General features: G+C 34.8%; 2 protein-coding genes and 1 long non-coding RNA gene across 4 annotated transcripts; 1 reads left to right on the forward strand and 2 right to left on the reverse strand.

Moving 5' to 3' along the window:
* Positions 1-5,228: 5,228 nt before the first annotated feature.
* LOC132175388 (uncharacterized) lies at positions 5,229-10,254 on the reverse strand. The gene is made up of 7 exons (XM_059587328.1): positions 9,036-10,254; positions 8,872-8,937; positions 7,488-7,632; positions 7,186-7,404; positions 6,447-6,651; positions 6,145-6,340; positions 5,229-5,585 (listed from the first exon to the last, which is right to left on the reverse strand). The coding sequence occupies exons 1-7, from the start codon at positions 10,190-10,192 to the stop codon at positions 5,471-5,473; spliced, it is 2,103 nt and encodes a 700-aa protein (XP_059443311.1). The 5' UTR covers positions 10,193-10,254; the 3' UTR covers positions 5,229-5,470.
* Positions 10,255-17,136: 6,882 nt separating this feature from the next.
* Positions 17,137-20,346, reverse strand: LOC132176416 (uncharacterized). Its single transcript, XR_009439521.1, has 3 exons — positions 19,976-20,346; positions 18,345-19,841; positions 17,137-17,158 (listed from the first exon to the last, which is right to left on the reverse strand). It is a non-coding gene; the product is annotated as an uncharacterized LOC132176416 (long non-coding RNA).
* A 2,318-nt stretch (positions 20,347-22,664) lies between these two features.
* On the forward strand, positions 22,665-27,543 carry LOC132174740 (uncharacterized). 2 transcript variants are annotated; one of them, XM_059586397.1, is made up of 4 exons: positions 22,665-22,965; positions 23,089-23,740; positions 25,245-25,881; positions 26,926-27,543. In XM_059586397.1, exons 2-4 carry the CDS (start codon positions 23,152-23,154, stop codon positions 27,143-27,145), a joined length of 1,446 nt encoding a protein of 481 aa, XP_059442380.1. In that variant the 5' UTR covers positions 22,665-22,965; positions 23,089-23,151; the 3' UTR covers positions 27,146-27,543. The 2 variants fall into 2 exon arrangements, with proteins under 2 accessions (XP_059442380.1, XP_059442379.1); XM_059586396.1 differs by having other exon boundaries at positions 22,665-23,740.
* Positions 27,544-27,837: the final 294 nt, after the last annotated feature.

A 27,837-nucleotide genomic window follows, 5' to 3' on the forward strand; every position in this document is an offset into this window, starting at 1 on the left:
AAAGACATATTGGTTGAGGTAGATTCTTCTATTTTATTAATCAAAACTTCTTCCCAAACTTTATTAGTTGAGCAAGTCAAAATCCCATCACTACAACCCCCCCCCCCCAAAAAAAAAAAAAAAAAAAAAAGAGAGGGGGGAGGGAATTAGTGACGTTTAGTGACGTTTGAGATAGTGACATTTTGAAAAACGTTACTAAAATGCAGTGTTTTACTGTTCAAACGTCATTATTCATAAAGTAGTGACATTTGAATAGTATTACTATTCACGTACTACTAGTCATGCTTTGAAATGGTTTGAATTAGTTTTACTATTTACGCATGAAAGGCGACATTTGAATAGTGTTACCACGTGTGAATAGTAACACTATTCAAACATCGTATTTCACGCGTTGAAATGTGTCATTTGAACATGGTGTTATTGTTCAAATGACACCAAGTAATTTTAAAAAAAATTGGTGCTTAAAATTTGCGTTTATAACAACCATACACACACCAAAAAATTTCAAAATTTCTCCATCTCTCACCCACACACACATAAAAAAAAAATATTTAAAAAATAAATAAAAAATAAAAAAATAGAAGGGTTGGTGTAACGACCCATGGAAAAGCGCTAGCCACTTCTGCGCTATTACTCCAAAATGATTAGTCAATTTAGAGCTTTCCTAGAATTTATTATAAAGTCCAACTTCACCTAATAACTAGGCAATGTGGGACTTAGCACCCATGACTATCTTTATAAACCACGCACTCTATGTGGGCTTCTTCTCATCTCTCAATATGGGACTGGGGTATTACAAACTCCCCTCTCTTAAATTCCTAACGTCCTCGTAAGAGCCACGTCATGCAGTGCTCCAGTATCACATAACCTGGCGTTACTAAATGGCTCTAATACCACTTGTAACGATCCAAGGAAAAGCGCTAGCCACATATGCACTATTGACACACAATATTGTCTGCTTTTGGCTCCCCTGAACTAGACTTCCGTGGAGTTTTGATAAGATCATGATCATCACGGATTTAAAATGCGTTTTTGTCATGAAGGGTGTAAGTATATATATAAGCACATTCTATCTCCATACCCAAGCGATGTAGGACGTCATAATCACCCCCTCTTAAGACCCAACATCCTTGCTGGTGAGCCTCATAGTATTAGCCCATTCTTGGCGTCCCAACGAGTGCCTACTAGCAACCCTTATGGGCTTGTGCATGCTCCCTCATCTCAGGTTGAGTAATGGCTCTAATACCACTTGTAACAACATAGGGAAAGCACTAATCACATCTGTGCTATTACTCTGAAAGGACTAGTCAATTTAGAGTTTTCCTAGAATTCATTATAAAGCCCAATTTCACCTAGTAACAAGGTCATGTGGGACATAGCACCCATGACTATCTTTATAAACCACCTACTCTATGTAAGCTTCTTTTCGTCTTCCTAATATAGGACCGGAATGTTACATATAGGGTGGCTCGTGGGCCACCAGTGAGGTGGGAGTGCCTCCCTCTACCAATAGTTTACACGTCACCAGGTGGCACTTGAACAGTGCGCGTCACCTTTTGGAAGGGGACATGTGGCCCTAAATGTCACCTTGTAGTGACATTTTTAATGTGCAAACGTCTCCAATTTTGAATCCAGTCACTATGTTTAAGGTCTTTTGCCAAATGTAACTATGCAAGCGTCACTACATCAATAGTGACTTTTCTTTTCTTTTTCTTTTTTGCTTAAAACATCACCTTCTGAAATCACTATTTTGTGGTTTTTTTTGTAGTGCATTAAACATAAGGGGGTTTAGGTGGGTATTGTAAATTCTCAATTTTTATAATTTCTCGAAAAAAAATACACTACTAAATATGAGCTAAGTTTCAATTTTATAGTACATCGTTTAGTTAAGTGAGCCAATTTTCAGTATTTGGATCCTCTCTAGTTTATTTAAACAAAATCAATTGATTTTATTTTAAGGGCAAAATTGTTCTTCAAATAAAACTAACTCCCCTCTTTGTTCTCATTGAGAGGATCTTTGTTCTCATTTCCACTTTGTGTTTGAAAATATTTCTAATTAATCCCTCATTCATTTTTCCATAAGAGCAAGAGTGGAAAATACAGTCTTGAGCCTGTTGTCAAGGCTTGTATTTGGTGCTTCCTTGGTATTTTGGTTTTGAGCTTTAATGAAATTGCTTATTCATAAAAAATAAATAAATAAAAATAAAAAAAGTGGAAAATACCTCATTTATAACTTTTTCCCCAATGAATAATAATAATAATAATAATAATAACAATTTGGTGACTATTAAATGTGAAACTGACAGATACAGGAAAATTTCATACCAAAAGTATATTTTTGAAGAATTTTACCAACACCATCATAAAAAGCATTACTAAAGCATGCAAAAAGTAAAAGAAAAAAAGTACAGAATCTTATTTTGAAAATGACGTGAATAATTCTATAATTTGTAAATTAGAAAAAAAGAAAAAAAAAGAAAAAAAAAAGGTAGTGAGTTTTTTTTCGTATTTTTTGCTTCACTTTTTTTTTTCTCAATTTTCTTAAGGTTTTCAAAAATGATGGTGATTTGAACTTAATTGATTTAATCCTTTTGATGATTTGATCAGTAATAAATAAAATATTACCTGAGAATTGAACGTGATTTCTCGCCCTGGAGATCTGAAATACAGTACAATAATCGAAATAAAAACAAATATTTAATTAAAAAAAATGTCTTAATTTCAGAGAAAAGAAAAGAAAATTGAAAAATGAGAAAGAAAATGACATGTAACCCATCTGGTTACACTTGTAATGACTTGTTGAGTTGTTGTTCCTTAAGTGGAGTCTCGAGAAGAAACTGGCGCTTCTTTTCGATAGAAATACCCTTTGATATGGTATTTATTACACCGAAAACCACTGAATATGCACGTGAATTTCTCTTCGAGTCAGAGCAAAAGAGCGTGAGATGTCTTCTGCCAGTAAATTATTAGGTACTTTATATGTGATACCACGTGAGCCATTTCCCGCGTTCGTCCGTTGTCTTGTCCGGTAATGGCCCATGGGTGGGGTGGGGAGATAGACCCGCTCAAATAGCTGCAGGGAATTGGGGTTATTTCCTGCTTTTCCGCTTGTACTATTGGGGGGCATTAACTTGTGAATTACCCCAACTATTTTGAAGAACAATAGACATATAAAATAAATAAATAAATAAATTTTCTCCAAATTGTTCTTAAATTCCTCCAATCCACTCTATAATACTTTATGAATGAGTAGTAGTTCATGAAAGTAAAAGGTAATTAGTCATTTAATTAATTAGTAATTGATTTATTAATCATATATCATAGTAATTTTTATGAAAATTATAGTAAAGTTGTATTTCCTCATTTGCAACTTCTTTTTAGTCAACGTGTGTTGGCTTCCCTCTCTTCTTTCACATTGGATCTCCATAGATGATATCTTCTTTTTGCATATGGAGACACTCATATCTGATTGAAGATCCAATTGAGGTGTTCATCAAGCTTTCTTCGTTGGGTACCTCCACCTCCAGACAATGCAGTGATGCTCCGCTTTGGCAACTTCGGTCCAGCCAGCTACAATGCTCCTATGATCCTATCATTCTTTTGGTTCTCAATTCAAATTAATGTTGCAATTAAGTGTTGTTCAAGGCGATTTCGACTCTAGATTGCCCCTACTAACCGTCATTTTAAGCAGCATCATTCTTAGCCTCTGTGCCAAGAATTCATTTGGCATTTTCCCAATTATTTTAAGGTGTTTTATGCATTATTCTGATTGTACTAAAAATTTTGTTGGGCTGTCTCATCCTTTTTTTTTTGGGTGTTTTTATTTGTTGTAATCTTATCTTTCTCCTTTTATTTTTATTGCTTAAGGAAAAAAAAAATGGTACGAGGATACCCACTAGAATCATACTCTTATGATCAGTCGAAGTCGATGCCCAATTCAACAGTTGGACAGAGCGGCTGCATGTGCAAGACGGGCCACTAAGCTATTGCCACTTTGAGTCAATGCTACTGCGTAGTAAGCACGTTGTATTTTTGTCAGAAAAAGAAAGCACGTTATATTATTTCAAGGGTTTGAGCACTCTTATCATGGCATTTGGCCTGTTAAGAAAGGACTCCTGTGCATACAACCCATCATTTTCATTACGTAAGAAAAAGACATGCAACATGTAGGCGGCGCACATGGGTTAAGCGTTTCCTGTTTCTATTAATTTCACGTAATTAACGGGTATGTAAACAATTTACCTGTCGAGATGAGCCCCTACCTGTTGAGATTACTCTGGAAACTCTCTTTTTTCATGGGCAGAAAAGCTTTCTCCTTGAGCCATAATCTTCTAGGGCAATTACAACTATTTATCTCTAAAGTTCGCAGGCTTCTGCACAATACACCATCCCAATTCGGAAATTTCATAAGTTCAACGTATAAGCATTCTCATTCTCATTATCGTGGTTCGATCATTGACATCAATCCCCTTAGATTTTGTTTTTTCGCCTCCCTTCGGTGGTCCATTTTTGTGTATTAATTGATCAGAACAACCCCACCCCCAACAAAATAAAAAAAATTAGGCCTGGAGAGAATGCTTAATAACTTGCAACAGCCAACAGACAGAGTCGGATTTGAATAAGACTTTTATTACTCTTTTATCTCCCAAAAATGATGTAAATTTTAAAATCGCCATTAAATCATAGTTTACCGGTTTGTGCGTGAATGTTCCTACACATCACATTTTGGGGATAAAAACCCTACATATAGCATTACTTGGCTAATTTAGCTAGCCGTCATGCCCCGTTTAAAGCATATTGCATTGCCGAACTCGAACTCAAAGATTTGCAAAGAAGATCCTGAGATCTAACAATGACTCAAATCTATTATTCATAGTCAGATCATTATCAAAATTCGCTTTCAACTAATCATAACCATGACCAAACTTTACAAGATGATCTATGGAACAACCCATTCTTTCCGCCATTTCCAGATTCACTATTGTCTGCCTCAGCCAATGCAAATTCAAGCCCATGTGGACAGTGAATAAGGCAAAAAGGCTTTAATCCTTTAAACTCCGGATTCCATAATTCCTATGGCCAGTAGAAGGAACCAAAACACGGGGCAAATTCCATACCGTGTACCATGGAAAATTCATCTCCGAATTGGTTGAACATAGTAAAAACACCCATTTCTTTACACGCGTTTGAAAAAATTATTCATAGTGAATATCACATAACACAAACTATAATCAAATATGAGAGTTCAAAGTGCATTACTGGAATTGACCAACCATACATTTTTACTTTGAGCCCTTAAGAGTGTTGTTTCCTCACCTTCTCAGAATCTAAATTCCTAAACACTCCCCAGAATACTTTAGTTCCCTCAAAATTCTAGAAGAATCTCATTAGCAGGTACACTATTTCATTTTCACCCAGTTAAAGTAATAAAAAATGTGTATTTACACCAAAGAAAAAGCATGTTACCATGCTAGTCGTCATCCGAAGATATCTTTTGTTTCTTCCACTTGTACGCAGCTTCCAATATCTTAAGATTTGTAGTCTGAGTTTCTTCTGGGAACAGATAGTCAATATACTCCTCATACCTGACATTTCAAATTTGTTAGCACAAGCAAACGAGGAATACAAGGAAAAGCTTACAACGGAATAGAACATAATAAAATCAAAACTGCAGCCCTGCACCAGTTGATTGAAATATATGAGCCCGGTAACAATGATTCCAAAAAGGACACTTTTCTTCCAAATTAGGTCGGAGGAAGTTCCTTCAAAAAATGCTTAACTTTGAAAAAGAAAACTAAAATATGAGAGCTTCAAATGGATATTCTTGAGTGCAAATGTATGCTTGTCAGACCCTATTAAGCATTCTGATTCAGCACTTCCACAAATATCAAGGGAAGCTGGAGAGAAATCCTAAAATTGGGGATTGTGGACGGTAAACCCACAAGTAAAAGTGACAACTGGCTCATGCATAATGCTTTAGCCTCGAATGTCCAAATTTCAGTATTAAAATACTAACTTAAAAGTTCACCAAGCAAGTGAAAATGACATGGTTTGTGTTCACCAGTTAGGGTGCTGCCCATTGGCATATTTGATGAGACTAACATCAGAATCTTACAAAGAAAGATTAAGGTTGGTGATACATACCCAGAAGGACCATCCTCAGTTACAATCTGCCTTCTCTTTTTCAGCTTCTTTGGCAGCTTACTCTGGACTAGACTAACATCTCCTAGCTTGCCAAAGCTACTCTCCATATTCAACCATTCTTCCAAGAGCATCGCCCTTTCTTCTTTCAGTTCAGGTGCAGAAGTCCTAAAATAGTTTATAGCTTTCTCAAACACCCCTGATTCATGGAAAACAAAGGAAAAATGTAAGTAGTGATGAAATTCAAAAACAATCATATAATAAATTAAGAAAAGTAAGAATTGGATTTTGCCAAAATTGCTTACTTCTTGCATGCTGAATGCAATGCTTCGTTTGTTCCTGGAGATCTTCTTCTGCCAGATCCGAACCCCCACCATCCTCCATAGCAGATGCCTCGAACTTGGCATAGCTTATCCATACCTTCAGGTGCTTAGTTCTGTCCAGAAGTCTCTCATAGAGTTCTCTGGTCCTTTCAAACTCACCCTCTGATATTTCAAAGTCAATATAGGTCTGTCATGAAAATAAATATATGTATTATTATTAGTTATCTCCAAATCAAAATAGTCAACAAACATTAATAGTATCTCAAAGTTTTCCTACAATCAAATCAAATCTACTATATTAGTAATAAAAAAGCCCTCATGAATTTGATATATCAAACGGCAAAACAAATCAGACTATATAAGACGCTACTGCCTATATGTAGGCTTCAAAAAGGGAATAACAAACTTTACATATTTTACCAGCAATCAAACAGAGATATCAACAATAATAGATGCTTTTGAACGGTCCCCTTTTTGGATAGAAATTTTAAAAATCAGAAAACAATAACTTTCTTTCTTCCTTTTTGGTAAGCAATACAAAATTAATGGAAGAAATAGTGGAAAGAATCAAGAAAAACATAAGTAAAAGCATCACCCTCAGGATAAGTAATAGTGCAACTAAAAGGGATGTACATAATTAGCAATGAAAGCTATACGCAAGAATAAACATTTTCACAGTATTTTAGCTTTGATTAAAATGAGGAATGCCTTATGCATGTACCTTCCACAGCAACTCTGGCATATCCAGAGCTGGTTGGGCAATCGCAAGCTCAAAAATAGCCCTAGCTCGCTCAGTCTCACACAAAGATCTCTCCAACTCTGCGTACTTGCTCCATGCATAGCAATTCTCTGGCGACCACTCTAGATACCTCTCATAAAGTTTCCTACAGCGATCTATATTTCCAAGCTGCAGCTCTATCTCGATATACTTCTTGAATATCTATTTTATTAAAAAGCACAATTAGAGTTGTGAGAATATACCAACTCAATGATACAAATACTTGATATTAACCTTTAAATTACCTTATCTTTAGGAGCTTTGCCAATTGCATTTCCTAGAATTTGTCGTGCAGCCTTGAGGTTCAGGTGCCGAATCTCAAACTGGGCAGCTAAAAGCCATATTTTAGCAAAAGAGAATTTCTCATGAGGAATCAGCTTAAGACACTCCCTGGAAAAATTAATAGTGAGTGAGCAATCTCCTCAAAGTCAGTTGGATTCATTCACACATGTTAATCATATATAGGAAAACCAAGATAAAAGTGCGCTTGTGAGTGAGGGTGTATGTCAGTTGATATGTACGAAGAGTTTTCATATAATTTTACAATAAAAGTGTACATTACAGAGCTTTCTAACTTGGAAACAATTATAGTTCCCTGTAAAGTCACTAATTGATTTGTCAATAGTTCACGATCACTAACAACCAAATGGTTGTGCAATACAAAAATCTCCTAAAATCCCAAAATCCAAATCCATGACCATTTACAATCAATAATCAACCCCTTCTTTTTTTTTTCTTTTTTTTTGATAATGAACATGCAATGCATATAAGCCAAAGTACTCAAAATGTAAACTGAAATATACATTCTTATGCGCTGGTTTTCAAAACACTTTTTTTTTTTTTTAATGACGAAGAACCCCTTCAAAGCAAGGCCATTCAACACACATTTATAGTCATTACTTTTTTGTCCCTGGTTTCTTCTTTGGAATAATGACCAATCCCCCAATCATAACCTAATTAGCAATTTAACTGCATATCTATCTATAAAAATTTACAGACACCTAAGAAAGAGCATATCAAATTACTTCTAACTAAAGTTGACCAGCTACAGCACATCAAAAGTTTATAAAATGTATATTCCACTTTAGTTAATTCTTCAATGACTTCCAACGGTCCCCTCCAACTAGTTGAAACTTCAAAGCATACAAGATACTATGATGGGTGCATAACAGCAGCACCAATTTCTATCAAAAAATAATGGATAGATAACACTTTACCCCCCTAAACTACCACCCCCAATAGCAAGAACTTGCAAAACATATACACTGAAGTAATTTATAGCTAGTTTTGAATTCCCAAGGCACACACACCACACATGAAAACAACAACGAAAGCTTGCAAAGAGAACTGCATCAAAAATTGCACGAACACAACAATACCCCATGTGTATGTCAAAACAAAAACTACGAAGTTTAAGTTTATAATTGATGAGATGCAAACAACCCATATAAGCTAAGGACCAACAAGATTATGAAATGCATACAACGAAAACAACAAATCTATGGCAGCAATTTTTACCAGGCTTTTTAAGTCCAAGCAGAAAATTAATGCAATATATGACCTGTACGAACTACAAAAAAGACAAATTCTCCGAGAACATTACATTTAAAGTTTTTTGACAACGCTTACCTATACACTTCTCTCGTTCGTTCAGAGTCTTTGGCGTCAAGCTCTTCATATAGCGCATAATTAATCCTACAATCACACATTAAACAAGCAAGCAATCAGGCATATGAAGCCCAAACAACACTAATCGAAGAAAACAAAATTTCAAACCGTAAAATTAAACCTACCACAAGTAAATATACCGCTGCCAATACCGCTTTTCCTCAGCCGGAGGAACATTAGCAATGGCCCTCTCATAAACCTCCCTAATCCTCTCCTTATTCCCAACACTCTCTTCCAACCGAATATAATCAAACCACGAATCATAATTCAGTGGATTCTTCCTCACCTCGTCCTCATACTGAAACCTCCTCTTCCCCACAATGGCGTCCTCAATACCTTCTCTATCCCCAAACTGCTTCTCAAACGCTACAAACTTCTTATACAAGTCCTCGGCCCTCCCTTTCGGTATATGATCAAGCGCAAACTTGTAGATACACCTCGCGCGCTCGGTCTCTTTGCACCGCTCCTCAAACTCAGCAAAGGCGACGAATAATTGCTCGGCCTCCTCATCATCGGCGAGCAACTCCACCGCCTTCTCGTACACACTCCTCGCCCTAACGACCTCGCCGTTCTTCATCTCGAACTTGGCGTACCTGATCCACGCGGCTACCTTGGGGTGGCACTGAACAAACCGCTCGAAGATCTGCCTAGCTCGCTCGACTTCATTGTAGCGAAGTTCGAACTTGATGTACGAGAGCCAGCCCTGCTGGTCCGGCATCCAGTTCATCCAGCGCTCGAACACCTGCCTGGCGCCGGCAACGTTGCCGAGCATCTCCTCCATGTGGATGTACTTGTACCAAAGCTGGTCCACTCTCGGCAGGAGCGACACCGCGCGGTCCCAGACATTGCGCGCGTGGTTGATGAACTTGTTCTTCATCTCCACCTCGGCGTACTTGAGCCACAGCGTGTGGTTCCGGTAGTCGACCTCGAGCGCTCGCTCCCACACGGAGCGCGCGCGTTTGAAGTCCTTTTGCGACTCCTCCCACTGCGCATACTTTATCCAGACGCTGATGTTCCATCGGACCCGGCGAATGAGGTCCTCGAACTCCTTGCGCTTGCGGAGGCGGTACTCGGAGAGCTCGTTGGCGTCAGTGATCTTCTGCTTCGGCGGACGGATCTCCGCCTCCTGGCGCTCCCGGGCCTCGCGGAGGATCTGCTCGGCAGTGATCTGAATCGGCGCCGGAGTTTTGTTCTTGACCCGGGTTGGCCGCGGGAGCTTCACTTCCGTGTCCTTTCGGGTCAGGTACCCTAGGGTTGGATCGGCGTCTTTCGCTGAAGCCATTGATGGCGCAAAAATGAATGAACTGAACTCAATAGATAACCTAAAATCCCAAATCTTTCCCGGCTAGCGAATAAAGGGCTAAATGCGAATTTGGGTTCCCCTTTCTATTTGCAATTACACTTTCGTCCTTCGACCTTCCCCGTAGCTTGTTTCGAAGGGAGGGTCGTTTTGGTAAACGCCTGCAAACCTCCAGGATTTTAGATGTACGGACTCATGTACCAACGTGTATTTAAAAATTATAAAACATGGACGAATGCAAAATTATTTATTATAGTTGGCATAAATTACAAATTGTTCGTAATTGTATTAAAGTAAATTCAGAGGTCCATGTGTTATGCCAATAAAATAATCTAAATCAAATTCTGTTTAAACATTTGACGAATTCTGTTTATGCAATACACCAACGTTGGGTGAGTGGTTAGAATGATCATTTTACACATATATTTTCATCTCGATATAAATTTGACTTGAGGTATTTTCTCATATTTTGAGGTTGGGGAATCTTAGGAGGAAGTTGTGGAGGAACCCTACTATTCAAGTGAATAAAACTCACACAAATACTTATTATTATATTATTTTCATATAACATGATTATTTCATGTATTAAACGTCCATGTTTACAACTCACATAATACATTTTAGATTACTGTTAACTTTAATTTGTGAAAATGAGGAGTGAATTAAATAAAATGATGAAAATGTCAGTGTGTAAATGCATACATATAAAATATGGTAAAGAATAAATTGTATCATATGATATGGTACATCGATACGTGCATGATAATATCATGGACTTTATTAAATTTAAAATGGTTAGCACTATGGTCAAAAAAACTTACTTTTAATGTTTGACATTGAATTCAATTGTTGTTTCGTGACAGTCGCACCATGTACGAAGGGTTCACAATTACAGATTTGTTAATATTGTGGGCCTCTTGAGGTTGAACTCGGTTGAGCTTCTGGTAGAAGATTGTTCGTTTGATAAATGATTTCTTTTCGGTTTCATTTTTTTTTTTTTTTAAGTGAAAAAGTAAGAATGTTTGGTATGGAAAAATAAAAAAATTTTGTTTTGTATAGATTTTTTTATTTGAAAAGTAATAAAAAGTGATTGATGTAATGTAAAAAGTAAGAGAATGTTGAAAAAAATGAAAAAGTGAGATAAATTTCCTTTGTCTTGCCTTTTCCAAAAGCGTTTACCAAACGCACCCATTTGCAACAATGTTCAAGGCATCCTCATTGTACTATGGATATTTCGAGACAACGGAAACCTTACAAATAAGGGGTTAAGGATTTTGAAAGATCATATGGAGTTTGACTATAAAATGATTTTTTTGTTACAACATATATTATACTTATATTGCATTTATGATGATATTGACAAATGATGAACAGTAACCCTTACATTGATGCATGTGATTTATAAATATTTGAGTGTATCATATGATAACTTGTACGCTATGTGCAATGGTGGAGATGTTGGAAAAAATAATTGGATGATACAAAAATTCTTGTTGACACTAAATAAAACTAATCCAAACAATTAACAATAAAATAAATAGAATACAATAAATAAAATTAAAGCAAGAAAAAATCTTACAAAGTTATAGAATCACGCAAGAGCGTTGTCTTTAAAGGTTGATTTTGTACCTCCCGGAGTGTATAACTCGGTGCAATCGGATCTTTTGACACACAACTTCCCAAGATTAGACTATAGCGTCTACCTTCATTAAGGACGCACTTCCAAGTAACGAAGATCAAATGAACAACCCTTTAACTGGAAGATTAAGCACAAAGATGATGAAGAATAGAGTACAAAAACTCCCTTTAGAAATAAGGAGCAATTTTAAAGCAAGTCGGAAAACTCACTAAAAAATACCAAACTTTGGTAAAATGGAAAATCCCACTAGCTAGTACTGTACGAGAGTTTTGAATGATGTGTGTGTACATCTAAGTCTTCTCCTCTTTTTTCCCTTATTCAATTAAAAAAAAAAAAAAAAAAAGTCTTCTCCTCTTTTATAGAAGTGATAGGATACTTTTTCATTTAAAACCCATGATCATGTCTTAAAGAAAAACTTGGAAGAAAATGTATGGAAAATTGCTGCCTTAATGTCAATCGGTCATCAACGTATCAAAATCATATTAAAGCCAAACGGTCAACAACGGATGACTTAAATACAAACGGTAAAAAAAATAAGTAAAACATTTTAATATCTAACGGTCAACCTTTTAAAAACAATTAATGGCTTATTCAAAGTTTAATGACCAAATAACTGAAAAATAATGTTTGTAACATATATAATCTAGCAGGAGCCACATGTAGGCCTGTAGGGGTTGTGGCCCCTACAAGCTGTTTAGAAATTTTTCAATTTTTTTTTTTTTTTTTGTGTGGGTAGAAAAAATTTAATTTATAATGAAAGTTTTGAGTAAATTGGTTTATGCCCCTATACTTTTCCTTTTACTAATTTTTGTGAGAGGCTCAAGCACGTTTTCTTCTTCTTCTTCTTTTTTCATTCTTTTTGTGTAATTTTTTTTTTTTTTTTAAACAGGGGAAGGATGATGTTGTTTCAAGGTTCTTTTAGATTAAAAAAATAATAATAGTACTATCATCCTTCAAATATTACTGTAGGTTACGATAGCGCAAAACATATTGACTTTGGAGTTTGGACATCTCTCATTAACAGTAGCCAAATAAAAAAGCTGAAAAGTATGACATTCTCTTTCATGTTGCATGTGTGTTTTTGTTTTAATATATATATATATATATATATATATATATATAAACAACCATTGGACCATAAAGTTAACATGTATAGTAATCCGTTAAGATTGCACAGGTCACGAAACAACCATTGGACCCAAAACATATATAATAACACACACATTTGACCATAAAGTTAACATATATAGTAAACCCATGGCCGTTATCTCGCACGTACCGGTGTACCATATTATACGATATAATTTATCTTCTTTGTTTTTTATTTATTTATTTATTTTGACATATCCACACAAGAGGGAGGATGATGATTCAAACTAATGACCACTGAGGCGTGGTCCCCAGCCGATTGAGTTACCTTTTAAGGACTTTCTTATCCATATTTTACATGCATGCTTTTTATAAGTCTCACTTTCGTTAAAATGTTAAGTACAACGTTTTTTACAAAAGCTAGAGTTCATGTGCAGCAGAAAATATATCTCTATGAGAGTTGCAAATGTGTATGTTTTGGTACACAAAATAGACGTGCACATGTGAGAAAATAATGGCAAGCATTATGTGAGTTAAAACTCACTTGGATCGACTAGATTCTTCGAGTACACTTCCATTCCAGACTCTCCAAATCTGTGAAAAACCTTCTATTAGTCTTAAGTCCACTAAAATAAACCCTAGGCTCGAAAACAGGAGTCGTTGGATGCTCTGTCAAAAGGCCATTCCCTGAACTAGCCCTGGGCGAGCGCTCAACCTAGGGGACGAACGTTCATCTAGTGAGGTTCAGGTGTGAACCTCATTTAACCCACTTGTTTTTCGAGTTTTCTAACGGTCTCTTATGCTATCAAAAGGTTTTTTAACACTATTCTAAGCATAACAACGTCTCTAGATAGTAAAATTAATTTACGCAAGTGGAAACACTAACCAATATTAAAGTTTAAGCTATTAGAATGAAACACAAGAAAACGACAAGAATTACCTCAACCAAGTAAATCCTCCAAGCAAACTCCTCCAAATGCTCACAAAATCTCACTACTCTCACAAAACCAAAATGACAGAGTTTTTCTAAGCTTATGGGGTGGGAAAAATAGAAATGGGGTGAGGTTCTATTGATAGGGGAAGAGTCTGAGGGCAAAATGGTGAATAACAAGAAAGGGGCGAGCACTCGTGTACTATTGCTCAAAGGGATCAGGTGGCAAGTGATACATGCGGGTAAAAACCAGCGGTCAACAAGCACTCAACTTGGTCCCTACACAAGCGTTCGTGTAAGGTTGTCAGGCGAACGCTTGTGTGTGGTCCCCCACATGAGCGTTCGTCCACTGTAGCTTCGAGGTCCAAAATTCTAAAAATGCCCCTCCGGGTGCCCCTAGTGACCCAAAGTCCAATTAACCCTCTTATTAAGCTGTCTTAAGCCTAATTGATTATTTTGGTCACTACACACTATGCCCTGTAGACACCAGACTTTCTCTCTTCTTTTAGGCACGTGCCAGATGTGGTCCATGCGAGCCAGGGTGTGGTCCGTGCGAGCCAGGGCGTGGATCGTGTGGATCTCATGCGCTTTGTTGGTGAGCCTCACGCGTCGGGTTTCCTCTACCATTTTCTTGCTGGAACTTGCCATTGATACTGGTTTTCTTTATTTTGTTCTTGTTTTGTTGTGTTATCATGGCCTTTGAGTTGATGAGAGATAGGTTTGGTGTGAGGGGTTTGTCGCACAGCCGGGTCAATAAAGCTTTTTTCTTTAGGGATAAGACCTACTCGTATTCAGATCTAGTCTGCGCAAAATAGATCTGCCCCTTAAATGAAATGTGAACATGGGTTGGATTGGAAAATGTAGATATGTTTTTTATTGTTAGATTTTTAGTGTATCTACGATGTTGTACTTTGCATAGCTGTTAGTAATTGGACCTCAATATACACACAGTAGAGTTGGTCCACAGAAAACCAAGAGTTGTATCTCTTGGAATTAGTAACTTCCATAACCAAGAGTTGTGTCTTTTGGTTATTTATAAATAACACATGTGATGGAAGTTAAAACTACAGATTATTCATTCAAATCATTTTAGAAACATAAATTCTAAATCTCTCTCAATTCTCTCTTCTATTCTCCATCAAAAGAGCATTTAGGTTGTGGGCATATGTGTTTTGTTATTGTAATAAAACACCACCGTTGAGTTCTTTAAAATCTGTACGTGAGAGACATCACTATACATTATAGAACACTTATCAAATATCCTTATTTGTGAGTTATAGAAGAAAGGTACACAGATAGAACTCTATGTTTTTATGTTTATGTTTTACTCAACAATAGCTTTTGGCTATATTTCTTTGTAAGAGCTTTATGCTCTTGATCTCTTATTTAATGAATAATTGCTTCAAAAAAAATCTACAAACCTATAAACATTATATATATATGACAAAAAAGCACCAAGTATGATGAATCACTGACATATATATATACACAAACAAGCATAAATGGGTCGATATCTATCGGTAACCCAAAAATCTGATTTAGATTGTCATAAACTCTTAGAATCATTCTTTGCACACCTTTGAACCTTTTTTTTTTTTTTTTTTTGATTCAATTGGGCTGACATTTCTTTCTCTACACACTTATTTTTTTTTGCTTCTAATGGTTGTTTTTGCAGAGATTATTCTTCATTTTTGTTTTAAATTATGTTTATCATATTTTAGTTTGGCCCATACAATAATAATTTTTGCCTTCGTCCTTGGCTATGTGTATTTATATTCATTAAATCGGGGGTTTACACTTATAGATTTTCCACCTATGAAACATGTTTTGTTTTATAGCTGTTTAGTCGATGATAGGTATTGAGAAACGTCAAGTTCTTTTGAAGGACACATTCATGATTATTTTTTATGAGCTAGATTCTCTTTGGTTGAAGGATATGTATGATGGCAATCCGCTACGATATGATTGAGGTCATTTGTTTTTTTGACATGTTCACACAACGAAAGTGGAGGGAGGAATTCAAACTAGTAATCTCCGCTTCATTAAGCGTGGTCTACAACTAATTAAACTACATCTTGGGGACATGAAGATCATTTACATGCTTTATCCTTTTAATTATAGGCTTTGAAACTTGAAGTTATTTATGACTCTTATATTTGGTGGGATTTAAAGAAAAATTTTAAGTATTTGTTTCTAAAAATAAAAGGGAGTATTTTGAGAATTTAAAGAAAAATCCTAATGAAGGATACATCAAGTAAAATTAAAAAATTGTATATAATAAATTGAGAACTTTTAACTTTAAGAATTGCATTGCAAAATAAGTAAACATGGAAATAAAATTTTCAAAAAATTATTAGCATTATCAAAAAAGTCTCAAGGCATTTTTAGTAACTAGTGGAGGTGGCACGTGCAATGCACGTGCTTGATTTTCTGTGTTATGTATCACTATAGTTGTTAACATTATAATTAATATGTATATACTATATTATAAAATATATTTAATTTCTAAATTATTGATCGAACAAATATTTATTAAATTTTCTAAACAAATAAAGTAAAATTATAAATTAAGTAAATATGATATTAAAAAAGAGTTAATTTACATAGTAGACATATGTTCTTACTTCAAATCAAAGGGTATTGAAATATATATATATAGCACATTCATGTTCAATGTTTTTATCTCAACCAACTTATAGGTACATAAAATTGTAATTTAATCAAATGTTTTCTTATTATAATGCATCATAGGCCTTGAAAAGCTATAAAGTTTAAAATAAATCATGTTTCCATGAATAACAAAAATTTAAAAGCATGCATGTATGAATTATCACCATAATAGTATATCTACTTTTATATTTTCCTTTCAACAATCCTAATAACTTGTACATAAATATTACCAAAAGCATGCCACCATCAAAGCATGCAACTAACTTAACCCAAGCAAACTATTAGCTACTACAATTAGTTTGTCATGAGTTTCAAAATACATAATGAGTTTCAAAAATGCTTTTGTTTTGTCTTAATCTTGCACACTACTTGATACTAAAATTTGTTTTAAAATACATCACTTTGCAATTTAGTTGGTCAAAGGAGTAGATAATGCTAGCAATTTTTGAGTTGTGGAAATTGATTCATCTTCATTTGATGGCTCTTGAACGGTAGTTATGTTGAATCTTTGGCGTGGTCCTCCACCTCCATCAATCAATGTAGCTCTTAACCGAATAATGAATTCTTGCTCCAAAGAAAGCCTTGCAAGGCTTTGTATATGTATATTAGTAATGTCCTCCTATTTATAACAGAATAAAAATAAGATAAGATTGATGAATCATAAAAATAAGAAGAAGAAAAAATGAAACAAAGATAAAATTGTTTAGCTTATATTTAGCTTACATTCATGGTATATTGAAGGAGATACTACAAAAGTGTAAAGTATACTGATTCTAGAGGTTTGGAAAGCAATACTGCATTTGTTTTAACAAATGTATTTACAATGCAATTTCATTTCTATGAAGAGTTGAGATTTCCCTTATTATTCTTTTAATATAATTGTGCTATGTTTTCATGATTCTTACTCTTTCAAATTTTAGCATTTTAATTGATACAAGGGTACTCTTAGTGTGAAAAATAGTGTTGATATTAGTTTTAGAATGTTTGACTTGCACAACAAAGTAAAGTTCCAAAGGTTCCATGAGAAGTGAAAGCTATTTGTCGGTACCGTAAAAATAGTAAAGAAAAAAAAAATCAAAGAAGAAGAAGTACCCTTTATATTTAAATGTCATATTTCACATTTGACCTATTGGATAGTTTGATTTCAATAATGATTGATAATGTCATGAAAACAAACAAAAAGATAGACTTCAATTACAACATTTGAATTCAATGTCACCTAAGATATTTTTTGTACAAGGTATAAATTTTTTTCATCCAAAAAAAAAAAAAAAAACCAACAAAGAGTCCATTAAAAAAGACAACCCAATGTCACGTAAGATATTTTTTTGTACAAGCATCACAATCCAATAATAAGGGAATGATCTGCAACACATGGAAACTCTACAAAACAATAGGTTCAAAACCATGTAAATAATGTTTAAATTAAAAGTGCATCTATGTAATGCCAATCTAGCTACAACGGGTATTAAAGCCATTCTCCACAAAGAAAAAATGTTTTTCTAAATTTTATTCTAAGAACAACGAATACTTCAAAACTAAGACACAAAAATGGAACCATATATGAGTAAAAAAAAACCACCCCCCCCCCCAAAAAAAAAAAAACGTTGGTATCTAGTAGTAATAAGATTACCATGTAAGCTAAAGTAAACAAATGGCTCTTTAAAAAAAACAACCTTAATAGAGAACAATATTGATGTGTCAGAATATATATATATCTACAACAATTGGAGTCATCTAGGCTAGAACTGTGAAAGAAACATCAAATTAATATGAAGATAATGCAGGGATGGAAGGAATCTTACTATTGATTGAGATTCAAGTTCCCTTCTTTGTAATGGGTGGATTACTTGTCTAGCCATTGTAGTAAATGTTTCTTTCAATCAACTCACCCTCCACACACAAAAAAAAAAAAAAAAAAGGAGCAAGGAGTTATAAATGCAAAGAAATGAAAAATAAACATAAGCTTAAAATATTCAAAAGTACTATCCCTGAACATGGGAGGACAATAGCCAAAAAAAAAGTTAACAAGCAAACCCAATAACAGTGCAAATCATTCAGCACATCTCCATAGAAGGAGAAACAACAAAAACAAGCCCTGTTAAACAAAATGTTTTAAGAAAATTATAGTATCAAATAGAAAAGTAATTTAATTATTGAGTGCCAAGAAGACAGTTCATTGACTTCCTTGCTATTGATTCTAATTTTAAACAACATAAAAAATCCTAAAGCATATAAACACACAAGCATACACAACAAGAGAGAGAGTGCAAGGAGAAGATGAGGGGAATTTTTATAATTTATTAGAGAATAGAGAGGACAATAACATTGTTATGATATTTGCAGATGTCTAGCTCACCACATTGGTATATTAAATTAAAGGGTACTCTACTTATCAAAAAAAAAAATAATAATAATAAAGGGTACTCTATGTATTGATCTAAACATCATTCTATTTCTTTATTTGTTCATATATGCTCCCCCCAAGCATTGGATGGTTTCAAGGAGCATGTTTAATTCATTAAAATAGAACAGTAGTGGGTCAAGAAATACAGCATTTTGGAACCACGATTCCAACAATTTGTACATGAAACTCATTACAAACATTTTCAGGTCGTGAAACATTCTATATAAGGAAATCATTCTCGCCAAATCTAACTAAAGTTGTAGAAAATATTTCAAAAGTAAACCGCACTACTCTCTTCAAGTTGTCCCCAAAACACTATCACCAAATAAATCAAAGCAAACAATATCTTCTTTGAGTGAATGAGGGTTCAAAAGTAGATATTTTTCCTCCTAGACAAAAATGCTTAAGTCAAAAAAATGTTTTCTCCTTTCTATCAATATCTAATATCTAATCAAATTCAAGACATGGATTAAAACCTCTACACTGCTAATGTAGCATTGATTTCTCCAAAAAAAAAAAAATTAAAAAAAATAAAACCACATGTTAGGAATGACATCAAAAAAAGAAAACATATCTTATGGGAGATAATTAAGCTTGGAAATATTTTGGAATTTAGAATGAATATAAAGGTATGAAAGTCCAAAGCTAAGCATGGAAAATAAAAAAGAGTTATAGGGGGCATAATTATTTGATTGAAAAAAAAAAAAAAAAAAACAATGCAAATTAGATAACAAAAAAGCATAAACATAAATAATGCCAAGCAGAGGACTTCCTGAAATTTATACAAGAGAAGTGAAACAAACTGCTCTCTGATATCATCACTGGCAAAGCTAAGAAGTTGCACAAACAAGGAGACAGCACCATGCTCAATTACCACTCTACATGCATCTGAAATCTGCTATCATAATGTTATCAGTAAACAGGTAGACTCAGATTCGGCATAATTTACTTTCACATTACATTTACACACAAATGTTCATACAAATAATAAAAAGAGGACAATTGGTCAAGCACATTACACTACATTACCTAGATCAGTAGATTGTGTTGCCCGTCCCACTGATGATTCTTTCTGCATGTAGAAGAGAAAATGAAAGTCAACAAAAGAGAGCTAAGGGTAAAAAACAAAAGCATAAAATATTTACAAATTTATTCTTGGTGTTATATTGACATCTCTTGCCAACAATTTCGATTACATATTGACATCTTTCTGCAAGTTGGGCAGATCATTCCTTCCCAGAAACTCCACAAACCAAGGAACCACGCCCGCTTTGATTACCTCATCAATTAGACAAAAATACAGAAATGCATATCAACTGTTAACAATATTCAGAGGATACTCCCTTAAAAAGATGTATTGGGAACCACCTATTAAAAAAAAAATCAAGATGTGTAGTGAGCTTCATCCATACCTATTGATAATTGCTTTTTTAAACTGAGTAGTGGCTTCCAACTATAAAGCAAGATAATCGAACCATACTCTTTGTACCATGAAAGAAATATTTTCTAGCTGTTAAAGAATAGTACACAACACCAAACACACAAGAATCAAACATCAAATCCAAAATTATCAAAACAAATAGCACTTAATAGAACATTGACGCTTCAGTTTCTGAGTAAATATCATCAATGAGGCATTACAGTTCACCATCTATAAGATGATTATTATAATGAACATATATTGAAGGTTTATATGATTAAATGCTCATCAAACTTAGATTTAAGTTGATCTTCTTTTGGATTGTCTAAAACATTAAAATACCTAAGATTAAAAACTTGTCTTTTCAATAAATTTTTGTTTTAATAAATTGTTATTCATAAAACCAACCACATGGAGATAACACAGGAGTTCAACGTCAGGATAGAGATAATAAACAAAATTTTCAGACCCAACAAAATTTCTACAAATCAACATGATTTCAAGCTTCAAATCCAATGGGTAGAACGAAATGGAAGAGGAAAAGCTAAATGTTTACCTTTTCTTGCTTCCATGGCCGAGATACCCTTTTTGGCTTTACTCTCCCTCAGTTCGCATCTCTCATCTTCTTCTTCTTCTTCTTCAGTTTGCATCTCTCTCCCTCTCACTCTGCGTCTCTTTCTCTCTCAATCTCAGCATCTCTCACTCCCAGCCATGCGTGCGTGTGAAGAGAAAGGGGAAGGATATGAGGAAGAAGAAAAAAAAAAACAAAGAAAGGGGAAGCGTGTACGTGGGAAATAACCAAATGGGCGAAACTTTTTGCTCCATTTTGTTTTGAGAGAGAGAGATAGGTCACTCTCCGCCACCCATCTTCGGTGGAAGAAGCATGTTAGGACTTTTTTCTAGAGACGTCGAAGAGTTGATGCAAATCTTATCTGTAATCGTTCTCTTTCTAAGCAACTAAACCATGACAATGTGAGGAAAGGAGTAGAAGCAAAGATGGTGAAAAGAGAAATGAAAACAAGGTCCATGATTTGAGGATGCATTAGGTAGAAGAATTCGTCCTTCGGTATGGTTGTTGTCAGAGAGAAGCAAAAAAATTCACAGAAATTTTGGGGAAAATTTTTTTGAAAGAGAGAAAACCAATTTTTTGAAAGAGAAGAAATGTTAATGAAGAGGAAGGTACTGGAAGATGAGAAAGAGGGGTGAAATACCAAAACAACCAATCAGATACTGAAGACTAATGGGGGCAAATTGGTAACCTCATATGCAATAAAAAAAATTGTGAAAACAAAAAATAAAAATACAGAAAAGCCCTTCAAATAAAAATTCTCTTTAATAGCCAAGGGACAAAACGGTAACTTAGCATGATTAAATAAAAACCACTATTCAATCCTCATTGAGGGGAAGTGAGGAACAAGTTAACAAAGAAATAGGAGGAGAAGTGGGAGTAAATTGATGGATTTTTGGACAGATTTTTTTTCTACTCTTGTAATCTTTTTCTATAGCAACAAAGAGGTTGATAAGAAATAAAAAAAAAAATTCTCCGCGTTTTCTCCTCCATTTCTTCTCTGAATCCAAATAGTTCTAGGTTTTTTTTTTTTTTTTTTTACTCCTTTCTCCTCCATTCCTTCTATGAATACAAAATCGGTTTAGGTAGATTTTGTTTTTGACTTCTGCACAATTCTGCAACTGAAAAAAAAAAAAAAAAAATTGCTCTTCTTTCTTGCCCATTCCTTCTGAATCACCATAATTTCTTCTTAATCTAAATCTCATCCATTCCTGAAGCTTCCTTCATAAAAGACCAAAAAATCTCTCTAAAAAAGTTGGGCTCTTTACCTACTCAGAGGGTAAAATGGTAATTTAAATATAAAAGACAAAAATATTCAGACAACTTTTTAAACTCATTAAATTCAGGAATGGCAAATTAGTAGTTTCACAATCTAAATAAATGTCAAAAGACAAAAATAACCTTATCTAACTAAATCATAATAAACAAAGAGTAAGGATAAAATAGTAAATTTAAATAAAAGACAAAAATATCTGAACAACTTTTTAAATTCATTAGATTAGATTTAGGAATGACGAATTAGTAATTTTGCAATTTAAAGAAATGTCAAAAAAAAAAAAAAAAAAAAAAACCTTATTTAACTAAATGATAATGAACAAAGAGTAAAAATAAAATAGTAAATTTAAAATGCAAAGGAAAAAACACTATTTTGCTTGCATTCCCATTTTTATATATCTTTAAGTAAAGATACTCTCTCCCTCTCCCTCTAAAAAAAAAAAAAAAGGCAATACTCTCACTCTCTTTTTTCCTAATTTTTTTTTTAATGTTCTCTGCAGACCCGAACGGCATTTCTCTAGACCCAATTGAGGCCAAGCTGTTCTTCTCAGCAAAACTAGCAGTTTAGAGTTTGTTGAGATTTGTTTTCATCTGGGTTTTTGCGAAAATGCAAGTGGGGCTTGTTGGATTGCTGAGAGCGGCTTGGTTGTTGGGACTTTGCCTATGCTAATTGCTTCGGTGCCGTCTTCTAGGCTGAGTAGGTTTCATGATGCTATGTTGGGAAGATCATCAATCATCATGCAGTCTTCGTCCCAGGTGAGAGTGATGATTTTGTTCATCATTAAATAGCCGCTATTACATTAAAGAGCCGCTGCACGGTTCAAATTTGAGTCTTTTGGTGTGGGATTTTGAAATCTGCTTTTGCCTACTCTCTTGAAGATTCTCTGTTTTGGTGAGTTTGGATTTTGAAATCTGCTTTCTACTGTGCCGAAAGAGGCAAAAATGGGTTCAGGGTCTACACCTGTGTATGCATTGGACAGCGACGACGATGACGCCTCCACGAACCGGAGCATTTCGGAGCTGATTTCGACGTTGAGAATCGCGTACCGGTCGAAGGACTTCGACCGGGTCGAAGCGAAACTGGTAGCCAGAGAAACGAGACTGAAGAGAGAGATTGAGGATGCGAAGAAAGAGAACGCTCTGCTGAAGGACGCTCTGGACGTTGCGCGAGAGAAGGAGAGGAGGGCCGAGGAGAGGTACGAGAAGCTGTTGGAGGAGGTGAAGAAGGGTCAGCAAGAGGAAAAGAGCGCGCTTTTTGAGCTCAGGAGGAAGAACTGCGAGCTTGAGTGTGCGAAAGCGAAGGCTGAGAGCAAGGCTGAGCTTTGGAAGAGCAGGTTTGGGGAGTTGGAGATTAGGGTTTCGAAGTTGGAGGAAGATGCCGCAATGTTGGTGAGCGATGAGGCTAATGCCTTTGAAAGATTTGAGAATGTGAATAAGGTTAACGCTGTTCCTGTGAAAATGGAGGATGATGCGTTTGATTGTGATGGAAATACGAGTGCGATCAAAGGAAACACGGATTTGCAAAGTGCAGGTACAAATTTTACATATGTTTGGTGGATTAGAGTTAAAACTTATTAAATTGGTTCTATGTTCAAATGTTTCATAGGATGTGCGAATGTGGTGAAAACATGCTGCCTATTCCATAACAAAGGCTAAATGACAAAGAGATTTAAAGAGGAACAACCAGGAAAGCCGATTTCTATAGATAATTATTCATGTAGTGGATCTCCTTGGTTGAGAATCTCTTGATGATCACTTCTACCAGTATATGCTGGTGCTACCTTTTTAGCCTAAACGAATATAGTAATGAGAAGAATGCTTATGGTTATATGTAGAATTCAGCAAATGATTTATATTTATAGAGTGCTAATTGGAATATCCCGCCAAAAACTTGATATTATGTGGATAACTTGGTTGCTTTTTACTTTGAAGCTGTGCTTTTCGCAGCTTAGTGCGCAGAGCATGGCCATTAGGTGTGTCAAAGTGGTAGAAATTCTCTTTTTGATAGGTGGAGGGTTTTGGTGAAGTGATTTTGTGGAGCACTTAATAGCGGGTATCAATTAGGGGATGTGGGAATTTCTAGCTCCATCTCAAGTTTGTTTCGTTTTATCTACAGTAACCCGATAGAAGATTTCAATTGTCAATAACATTTGTGGTAGGTAAAGGGTCATCATTTGTATCATTATAGGGTCAGTGAGAGAAGCATGATTGGCATATCCTTTCCCCCCTTCCTTTGGAGATGACTTGGCTTTTTGTGAAATGTTTCAGCCCATTAGTCTAGTCATTCTAAGCATTGCCTCCCATCATCTTATTTTCTCCCTTTCACTTGGTTGTTCTTCAACCGTCGGGCATTATCTTTAATTCTTTAATGGGAATGTTCTTCTTCTCTCATTTGGCATAATTATATATTTCCTGTGATTGGAAGGTTCCTGGGACCTGCTTGAACTGTATAATTCTGCTTTAGGCTATATATATTATTTGTTGTTTTAGTTTAAAGCTGTGGCCTGTGAGTGATGAGATGATTCAATACATAAACAAAACAGGCTGCATATGAACCAAATCTCTGCTCTGTTGTTCACTAAGATGACTTTGATAATATGTGACAGGGTTGGGGCACATTACATTCTTTCTGCTGATCATGAAGTATTACAATTCCCATACTCTCCTCCCATGCTGAGTTTAAAAGACAAACAATTGGGGGGAGAATGAAAATAAGCTACATATCAAAAAATTTCGTAGGGAAAGTGGTATTTGGTGCTTTTAATGCTAGAGCAATTTGATACATGTATATAATACGATTGTCAGCTCCCTAAAAATAATTTTATTCATGGGCTTTATTAATGAAACATGCTTTTGATGTGAAAGATGTAGCCTTTAAAATAGGGAGGCGGGTCGGCAACACCTTGTAACTGATGAAATTATAACGATAGAATTAAGGAAATTGTTAATTTTTCAGCTTCCAAAAATGTGCTGATAAAAATTATATCGGCATACCTGGCATCTCAGTAATGCTTTTCCTATTTTTTCCATGGCAGCTAGTGAAAGATTTGCATCAAGAGCCACTGTTGAAATCAGTGATAGTGATGAGGATTGTGCTCTGGGAGGAATTTTATGTGGAAAAGAAATGAATAGTCAAAAATTTGCAGACAATGTGCACTCAGGTCCAACAGTTGTGAAAAATGGGACCACAATGCTGAAAAGAAAAAGAGCTTCTTGTGTAAATGTGAGTGAGAAAGATGTTATATCTCTAATTGATCCTGATTGTTCTCCTGCCAATAATAGCTTAGCTAGAGCAGTTTCCTCTGGTAGCAACAATGTTGATAAACTTACTGTCCCACTAAGTCAGAATCAAGTTATTCTGAGACAAATTCAGGAGAAAGTGGGAGCAAGAAACTTAATGCATGATTTTATTTTGGAAAGGAATAGCAGCGACAGTTCCAGTGAGTCAGATACTGCGGATGTTCTTGATAAACTTGCACCAATAGTCAAAAGGAAAAAAGATAATCAAAAGTGGGAGTCCGATGCTGACATGCTTGCAGAATTTGAGAAGGATCCAGAACTTTGTCTGAAGGCTGTTTGTGCTCTTTACAGACAGCAAACCTGTGTGAGGAAATCACCTTTGGGTTTGCCATTTTCCAGTAATCAAGGATTTGACAAGTCTGATGCCCTCAGGTAAGCGAGCAGTCCACTATAATTTTTTCTTTGTCACTAACATTAGTAATGGAGATGGGTTTGGACTCACATTTCAGATAAATTTAATAAACTAGTTGTGTCTTGTAATTTGTGACCATTAGCTTTAAGTAGTTAGGCTGTTCCTTGTTAACTCTAGTATGTTTTCTTTATGCTAGCTGTACTCATTCCTAGCATGTGACAAGTATATATCTCTTTTTACCTTTTCTTTTCAGTATATGGTCATCTTTAATTCATGATTTTTATATAACTTATCCTGCTGTCAGTTAATTTGTAATAAAATATTCGCTTTGTTCCGTTTAAGAGAAAAGAAGCTCTCAACATTAAGTTAACTAGCTTATAACTCGCACTATGTGTGGGATTCTACTTATAATTTAATTTTAAAATTTAAACACATTATTTTTCATTATAAGGTAAAAAGACGTATAAAAATATATCTCACCTCTTTAAATAAAAATAAAAAAAATCTTTGTTCCTATAAGTTTATATGATTTAAAATGAATAGTATAAAAAAAAAATTAGCAAGAAGAATACATGGATTATAATATAGTTAACGCAATTAATGACGCTAATTAATGACATTTGGATTATATTGAAATATAATTAACGCAATTAATGACCAGTTTTTTCTTAAAAAACCGGTTATATATATATGACGTCTTTTTAATATACATATTATATTATTATATTGACTAAACATATTCATATTATTTGTTTCCTTATTTGATTCGGACATTAATAATACTTAATTTATTGACTACTTTATATATAGAAAACTCTTAAAATATAATTAACTCAATTAATGATGCTAATTAATGAATCGATTTTTTCTTAAAAAATCGGTTAAAAAATTATGCTTTAAAAAACTGGTTTAGTCTTTAAAAAAAATGAATTCACGCCATATGTCGTAATTCTAGACTACCTCTAAAGAATGATTCAGCTTTTATATATATATATATATATATGATGATTAATCAACTGCTGTCATTTAGTTTGTAATAAAGTTTTACATACATTTGGCTCCAGGGAAACTACTTTGGTGGAGTTTCTTATAGACGGTGATCCACAAGGGAAACTGAGGAAATCCGTTAGAGAGTTGGAGAAGTATGACCAGAAAGGTCTTTCTGAGTGCAAAAGACTAGCTGTTGGTCACTCTAAGCAATTGTTTGAGATATACGAGAAGAAAAAAGATCCTTTCTTTTTACCTTCTTCATTTGAACGTGCAAGTTCTGGTTATAAGAAGTAAATGCTGATGCCAGTAGCTCTTAGTTAAATAGTGTCCTAGATCTTCTTGATTGTTAATAGCTCCCCATTCTGATTTCTTTTGTTCCTGGACTACTGTATATAAGATGACGACGCAACTTCCCCGATACCTGCAGATTTGGCTAGTGCAAAGATACAAGGGAAATCCCATGTTGTTTCTTGATATATACTTACCAACATTAAGATCACTTATCACATTTAAGGACGGTTCAACCCATTGCAGAAGGTTATATAGACTGTTAAACAATCTGTTAGAAAACTTCTTTGCATTGGTTAATTTGGTTGTTGTCTTTTATCATCTCACTGTTTCAATATGAATCAACCTGCTTGTAGTTTGAACCAGCCGGACTCAGGCATCATGAAGATGAAATATTTGTGTTAGTTTTTGTGGTGTTTATACTTGTGCATTGTCAGTGGCCTGCAGACTTGTAGCCAGTGCAAGTGATGCTCATGAGGTGTTAGTTTCAGGATGAGGATGAATATGAATAACTGATACTATCATAGCTATCATCTAGGTTTGAGATTTTCAATTTGGGTGTGCTCGTAGTATTAATTTCTCAAGATTTAGATCCCTGGTATTAAAACTTTTTTGATAGTTTTGCTATGAGTTGCTTGCATAGTTTCATTGAATTTATCTGTTTTGCCATAAATACCTATGTTTGAAGATGTAAACTC

This window comes from Corylus avellana, chromosome ca3 (genome assembly GCF_901000735.1).
Source record: "Corylus avellana chromosome ca3, CavTom2PMs-1.0".
Classification (NCBI taxonomy): domain Eukaryota; kingdom Viridiplantae; phylum Streptophyta; class Magnoliopsida; order Fagales; family Betulaceae; genus Corylus; species Corylus avellana.